The sequence below is a fragment of the Myxocyprinus asiaticus genome, chromosome 2 (genome assembly GCF_019703515.2).
Source record: "Myxocyprinus asiaticus isolate MX2 ecotype Aquarium Trade chromosome 2, UBuf_Myxa_2, whole genome shotgun sequence".
NCBI lineage: Eukaryota > Metazoa > Chordata > Actinopteri > Cypriniformes > Catostomidae > Myxocyprinus > Myxocyprinus asiaticus.
The window spans coordinates 65,097,135-65,105,547 of NC_059345.1; the positions used below are offsets into that span (position 1 = coordinate 65,097,135).

General features: G+C 35.4%; 1 protein-coding gene across 1 annotated transcript in view; it reads left to right on the forward strand.

Annotated features, from left to right (window-relative positions):
- The window catches only part of LOC127456067 (sodium/potassium/calcium exchanger 2-like), a 116,371-nt gene that overhangs the window by 64,627 nt on the left and 43,331 nt on the right, over positions 1 to 8,413 (forward strand). Inside the window, exon 7 of the mRNA XM_051724376.1 lies at positions 8,105 to 8,155. Coding sequence (XP_051580336.1) covers positions 8,105 to 8,155 — 51 coding nt within the window. The remainder of the gene's footprint in view (positions 1 to 8,104; positions 8,156 to 8,413) is intronic.

The window sequence follows — 8,413 nt, forward strand, 5'->3', positions numbered from 1 at the left end:
CAAAATATCAGATTATAAAACCCGAAATAAATGACTGCAAATAACTGCACATTTATGTCCGAGCTGCCATTTGGTACCAAATACTCTGCGCTCGAAAGCAGTGCTTTTACATTTCCTACGCTGTCAATCTTGTACATCACAGTTTCAGTTACTGGCCATTTGTTGTGAAGTCCCATCCATTTAAGAACCCTACCAATCATCAAGCCATGCCTCCAGGCGGGAAAAAATACATTGAAAGCCCAATGTCCAATAGACAATAATATGCAGATCCAATGCAATATCGCTCATGAATCTCTAATTGACTCCAAGAAAAGCACAATGTCTGGGTGGGACGAAAAAGAACCTGTTTAGAGCATTTTTTCTTCCAATGAAATCTAATTGGACAGGTATCTGCCATAAACTCCCATTAAAGTTCTGCTTCAATAGCACTTGATGGGCTGTGCGTCCACTAACTTCTTTGGACATATTCATGCAGAAAAAGTGCATTATGTTACTTGAACGAACAGTGCGATATTTAAGTGTAATAAGTGATATTTTATACTTTTATTCTCAAAAATATTAAAATGCACAAAGAGTAAGCCTAATAAGTCATTTATATTGATTATTTGTACATTAAACTTGTCATTGATGCATTCCATATGAAATATTAAAGAAAGCCGTGCTTCCTGTGTAGTCAGTCGCCACTGGTACTGTATATATGTTGTCATTAAAATCAATTTCTTTGTGGGGAAAATGAATGGGATCATTACTTCCAGAGCCCTCCTGTTGCGTTCCATTAGCTGTTCATTCCTGCTAGTGCAATTTTGCAACACTTAGTGAGGCTTTAACATTATTTCATGTTACAGAATATGCCCATATGTGCCCATATCAGTTTAGTTGGGTTAAGCATATGACCAACAAGCTACTTTTTCCAGCGATTTGCAGTGTGACGTGTTAAAACACTATATCATTTTTTTATATCACATTGTTTGCACATGCAGCATTGTGGCCATTTGATCTTAATAATTAAATGCACTCATATACTTTCCTTTCTCTCATATTTAGTGTTGGGTTGTCAAATTTAATTTAGTGACCATGAACTGCTTGAATTACTGGAACCATGTGAACAAACGTATTCATTAAATGATTAACTGATTCATCTGAGGCCTTACGTAGATGTCCGTGCAATACATTTTATGTCATTTTTGTAGCAGAATATTAAGTTAAATCACTATGTTTCCGAAACTATTTTTTTTTCTAGTTTTATTAGTTGTATATAGTATAAATTAATCTGTTTAAGTATAACGTTGTCACCCTGATTGAAATCCTCATTGTTTTTGTGCTAGATAAATACTTCTCTGATTATAAAATTAATTCCATTATTTAATTGCTTCATTATATAATAGCTCCACTAATATAGCTTCAGTGTAATAAGCTACTTTTCCTCAGTAGCTTGTAGGGTAGCTAACTACTTTAAAAAAAAAAAAAAAAAAAAAAAAAGCTTGACTCTAGTTGCTTTATAGCAGTGTTAACAGATCTCAACAGGTCCCATAAACAAAAGTTTAGTTGATACAAAATAATGTAATGCAATGCATTTTTGTAATGCAAAAAAATAAAAAAAAAAAAAAAAAAATATTATAATGTAATAAATAAGAACTATTTAAGATTCTGCACTATTTCTAGGCCACTAATTAAATGTCAATTAAAATGTTCACTAATGAAGGGTATTTCGATTTCCCCAATGATAATGAAGATGATACAAAAAAGATGACACATGCTATGCAAATAAAGGTAGATGCTATTTACACCCCAGTGCAAATAGTGACAAATATTATTTGCACCCCAACCCTGGTACAGATAGTGGTAGATGCTATTTGCTCCCCTAATTATGCTGGTTTGAGAAAGCCAACATACTATACTGATATTCTATTTAAACTTATTATTATTTTTCTTAGACTCAAAATTTCTGACTGGATCTCCTCCTAGAGCTTTCAAACTACATTCACCAAACTCGGCACAGACATTCTACCTGTTCTGACTCGGGTTGCTGTGACTTTTCTAACGGATCGGAATTAAAAATTTCTGACTATACTTACTGGAAATGCTTTTTAGCTACATGCACAAAATCTGTGATAGATATACAAGCAAAACATATTAACAACACCTAGCTACATGCTAGCAATGCCTAGTTAAGTGATAAAACATGCTAGCAACACCTAGCTAAGTGCTAAAACATGCTAGCAACATACTAAAAACATGCTAGCAATGCCTAGTTAAGTGATAAAACATGCTAGCAACAGCTTGCAAACTGCTAAAACATGCTAAAAACCATATATACATACATAGATGCCTTATTTGTTTGGTTTGGATACATCAACCATGGCGCCATCTTAGAACGGTCAAAATGGAGAGCTGTTTGAATGCAAGTGAATGGAGAGAGACCTCAGACCGCTGTATAAACTGCTATTGTGTGGAAACAGTTCATCATGTAATGAATTGACTGTCTGGGTGCTAATTTTCAGTATGTTAGCCATGATATATTCATTGGTAGAGGACTTTTTTTTTTTTTTTTGCATTTTGCTTCGAGGAAAAAAGTGAAGTCAGGACTTTTTATATCATCTAAAATATTGTCAAATGTTTATGGAAAATCAGATAATCTGAAGGTTGGCTGGAAAAGACAATAGACTTTTGCAGACCTTATCTGTCAATTTACATTCATGGGTTGAAGGCTCTTGACCTATCCAATATGTTGGACACGCTGACGTATCGCGGTCCATATAAATAGCTTCTAATAAGGTTTGTACCTATATCTATACTAACAATGCCTAGTTAAGTGTTAAAACATGCTAGCAACATGTTAACACATGCTAGCAACACCTAGCTAAGTGTTAAAACATGCTATAAATATGCTAGCAACATTATAAAACACATTAGCAACACCTAGCTAAGTGCTAAAACATGATAGAAACATGACATCTATCTATCCTTAAACTTTACACTAACTTCAAGCTTACAAAGCTGTGTATAACATTTTCAAACTTTTCAAACTTTCAGACTGGCTTTCTGAAACCAACATAAAGTTTGTCTACAAACTTTTCAATTTAGTTTAATACTAACATACATAGGGACATCACTGCAGCATGTTTATTGTGTTTTTTAGTGTCCCACAGACACACTAAACCAACCCCCACCCCTAAACCTAACCCTAAACTTGCCTTACATGGTTTTACTACAGTAAGCATAGTATCACCATGGTATTTTGTAGTAAAATCACAGTAACCACAAAATTAAATATGGTTACTATATTAACACCATATTACTAATTGCATCAAATCTATGGTTTCTGGTTAATAAAATATTATTTTAGTAAAACTACCTTTAGCTTAATTTTTATTCATTATTATAAGTAGTATTAAAGAAAATATCAAGAGTAGAGACAGGAAACAGAATGGGAACTGCTTACGAAAACGCGGTCTAAAATGTGGAAAAATAATAAAGATCTCTAAAGCATGAATTCACAACATCATAAAAAGTAATTGTAACTAGTAACTAAAAACTTCAGTATACCCTTTATATGCTAATATTACAGGTTATTAAAATATTTATATTTATTTTATTTTTTAACAACAAGGACAGTTTCCACATGTTGTATATAGTCATAAATCTCATGTTCATAAAAAGTTTAATTAATGTTTATTCATATTTATTTTAATATATGAAATTTGGTTAAAGTCTGTGTACCTGTTTTGGTTTTTGTAAATTATCTTCAGCTAAAATATTCTATTTTAGGGCTGTCGATTTAACATGTTATTTTAGTGCAATTAATTATATTTAAAAAAATGCTTAAGACAAACAGAGTTAATCATGCCCCCGTACCCATATGTAAATTCCATGATAAAAATAGTATTTTCCCACTGTCTGAGCAATTCAACCTTGTACATGTAACTTCATGTTGAGCAGGGGGCAGTCAGCGCGTCTCAACAAACCTCACGAGCAGCGCAGCCAGAGAATGAGAGGCAGTCAAACAGGATGCAATTTTTTTTAAAGTACTTTTAAGTGTCAAGTTAAAAGTACTTTAAAAAAAATTTCCTAAAAACTTGTTTATGGCACTGAAAACCATTGAGATGCTCCAGAAGCATCTATCTGATGCACATTTACATAGATCGACAATTAAAAAACAGAACGCAGGAACACATCCTGTGAGAACAAGACAGATTGACGAACTCAGTTGCAAAATAGATTGCTGTCGACTGCGGGTTTGCTCAATGATAGATTAATTGTGATTAATTCGATTAATTAATCAGCATCTTATGTAAATAATTTGATTAAAAAAATGAATAAATTGACAGACCTATTTTTTTTTTTTTTTTTTTTTGGACTAATTAGAGTGAAAGGGACCTAAAGTAATCAAAAGACAAAAATGGGGACTAAAAAAACTGCTTATAATAAACACTGCTTTAAAGTGTGAACAGTTTGTAGCTTGTCAAACTACAGTTTCAAAGTAGTTTCCCTTACACTGCAGCGTGTGAGTTGAGAGTGAATCAACAGAAACTGACAGTGACACACACACATGCACATGCAACACTCCCGCATGGATTGATTAATTGCATAAGTTCATTAATTGATGTTGAACATGATTAATGAACGCTCCCTGTTTTTCCACATGTGCATGTAATTTGTCCTTCTCATTACACACAAACATACTTACAGATCACACCCTGCCACAGTTCTCAGTAACCTTTCACGCTTCTCAGAGACATTTCAAACATAATATGCAGTGGTTTTGTCCATGTGTGTGCGTGCTTGTATTTTTTTTTTTACTGTGTCTGACCTCTGCGCAGCAGTCTGTATTGATTATTGCGCTCAACAGCATGCCGGACCAACAATTTCTCTATTTTTGGAGTTAGCTGTCCACTCTCTCAAACCATCACACACACATTCATAAAGACACTGTCATCTGTTATACAGTCCTTCCGACTGATTGATTACAAACATGCACAGAAATTCACACATGCCAATAACCGTCTGATAGGTTATTGAGTGCAACCTTTATTTTGAAACACGAGCACACACATACATGCACTCACAATCTTCCACACCCTTTCCCGGCTGAATCAATGTTAAAAGCTTTATGCCGCTGGGATGAGTCTCCAAAAGCTGCAGAGGTTATTCTGTAAGGTCACTGGTCTCATCGCTTAACAAGAAGGCACATGCAGTATCATATCAGGTCTCATTATATATACATTTTAGGACTCATAGAGTATTAAACAAAAAAAAAAATAGTTCACACAGAAATTAAAATTGTCTCATCATTTATTCACCCTCATGCCATCCCAGATGGGTATGACTTTCTTTCTTTAGCAGAACACAAAGGAAGATTTTGAGAAGAATATCTCTGTTCTGTAGATACAATGCAAGTCAACAGGGTCCAAAACTTTGAAGCTCCAAAAAGCAAATAAGCAAACAATCTCCAGTTGTTAAATCCATATCTTCAGAAGCGATATGATAGGTGTGGGTGAGAAACAGATCTTCTTCCTTTTTTTTTTTTCTTTTTTTTTTTTTTCCAGATTAAGATGAAATCCTGAACTTCAAATACAAATCTCCCAAATTCAGGTCCCAGAAATTGAGACCATAAACAAACTAAAGGTCAGATGTCAAGCTGTTCAGTAGGGAAAAGTAGAAGTTATCAGAATCGTTTAACTTGGCATTTTGGCCCATCACACAAAAAAAAAGGGCAAAAAAGCCCCATAAAAAGTATCATTAAAGTAGCTTTGTGTGAGGAAAAGACTCAATTTCCAAAGTTTTTCACTGCAGATCTTCCACTCCCCTGCAGTTCTCAAATCTCAAGTGCATTTCTGCATATACGGTATACGAATATTTTACTATTAAATAAAACATCAACACAATTGTGATTCTAGCTGGTAAAAGATACTTTTTTTCATAGGCAGCCCACTTATCCTGTTTTTGTGCAGACAAGTAGCAGCTCAAGTGAGAGTCATTGTACATATCGTGGCAGTTTCCTGGTGAAATAAACAATAGAGGCGCTAAAACAACAGTGACTTTTAATCCCTTTCACACAAATCATGAGTAAAACGGCAGATTATCAGTTCATAAACAGTTACTTTTTGACATGTTCCTCACACAATGTAATTTTATGAGATCAAATTACTTTTACGATTAAAAACAATACAATTTAAAGTTTGCATTACATAATCATCTACACTTTCAAGCTTGTTCGAGTGTGATCAAACTGATCAACTGATAGAGCATTGTACTTTTGGTGCAAAAACCAGGGCATGAGTGCTGAAGAGCAAGCCAGCTGACACGTGAGCTGAAAGTGTCATAGAAGCACCACAAAATGACGTGGAATCTTCGGCAATTGCGTTTTTCATCTCATGTTTGCTTTTTCTGACACTATCAGTTTGGTTTACACTGGCGGCCAAAAGTTTGGAATAATGAGATTTTGCTCTTATGGAAAGAAATTGGTACATTTATTCACCAAAGTGGCATTCAGCTGATCACAATGTATAGTCAGGACATTAATAACGTGAAAATGACTATTACAATTTGAAAAAAAAAATTCAGAACTTCTTAAACTACTTCAAAGCGTTCTCATCAAAAAATCCTCCACGTGCAGCAATGACAGCTTTGCAGATCCTTGACATTCCAGCTGTCAGTTTGTCCAGATACTCAGGTGACATTTCACCCCACACTTCCTGTAGCACTTGCCATACAGTCTAGCTGATCACACAAAAGCTCAATGGGGTTAAGATCCATAACACTCTTTTCCAATTATCTGTTGTCCAATGTCTGTGTTTCTTTGCCCACTCGAACCTTCTCTTTTTGTTTTTCTGTTTCAAAAGTGGCTTTTTCTTTGCAATTCTTCCCATATGGCCTGCACCCCTGAGTCTTCTCTTTACTGTTGTACATGAAACTGGTGTTGAGCGGGTAGAATTCAATGAAGCTGTCAGCTGAGGACATGTGAGGTGTCTATTTCTCAAACTAGAGACTCTGATGTACTTATCCTCTTGTTTAGTTGTACATCTGGCCTTCCACATCTCTTTCTGTCCTTGTTAGAGCCAGTTGTCCTTTGTCTTTGAAAACTGTAGTGTACACCTTTGTATGAAATCTTCAGTTCTTTTGCAATTTCAAGCATTGTATATTCAAATAGTGATGGTGCTGTTTTTTTACATCAGTAATGTCCTGACTATACTTTGTGATCAGTTGAATGCCACTTTGGTGAATAAAAGTACCAGTTTCCTTCAGAAACAGCAAAATATGTACATTTATTCCAAACTTTTGTTTGATTTTAAACTCGATAGAGTGTTAACCTTAAAAAAATTCGCTTTTAGCGCCACTCAGTGGAAATTTCACTTCAGAACTTCTGCGATACTTGTAATGAACAAAGCAATGTCATTTTGCAAAAATGTTGCCTTAGTCACATAATTTTCATGAGATCAGGCTGCATGTTAAGGCCAAAATATACTTCAGTTGTCCGCGTTCCTGATTGCTCCTCGCACAGTATACATGAAGCATATTTTGTCATCAGCACAGTTTGCGCAGACTGTCCATGTGCTATCCAGATTTTCTCGACATGCAGACATTCCTTGTCTGTATGCATTGTCAGCACATGTGCCTGCCGTTGACTGTACTTGTATCTCAAAGCAGTCGTAGAGCGCATGTGTTGAACACGTTCACATTCGCTCAGGGTCAAAAGAGTAGGTCTATACTTTGAAAGGCAGCTTGGTAGACTGGGCGCAACTGATCCGGAATGCAGAAAAACGTGTACTTTTTTAACTTGATGACCCCTGTCAACTTCAGTTGTATGGAAAGAGCAGCTGAAAAATTATCTTTTTGTGTTCCATGAAAGAAAAAAAGTCATACGGGTTTGGAATTACATGAGGATTGGGCTTTTCCTTCTCCATTAGAATGGAAATATACCTCAGAGTAAGGCCTAATTTTTCCTGCTTTTGTCTTTTTCCAGTTTTTGTGCACTTATGCTCGTGAGATCGGCTTAGAGAGAGATGCGTATGTGCGAATGTTTTGTGCGTGCATGCTGTTGTGCACTTGTATACATGTGCTGGCGTGTGTTGCCTTACCCTTGTCTCTGTGTGTGATATTGTAGAGCTGGGGACTTATGGCAAGCTAAAATATTATCACTCAATGACTGAGGAAGGTAAGAACGTTTCAGTCAATCCTCATCTTTCACCTTTCTGTCACCTTTCCTCTCTACCCATGATGTATTCTGTGTGAGTGTGTGTGTGTGTGTGTGTGTGTGTGTGCAACGTGGTTTCATTAGTATTCATAGGTGTTCATATGTAAATGTGTTTATAGCAGCCATACTTTTTAATACGTTAGGATAGGCACTCAAATATGTACAATATCAAAGTATTGAACAACTTGAGAAATGGACAAATGTTACTAAACCTTTGAG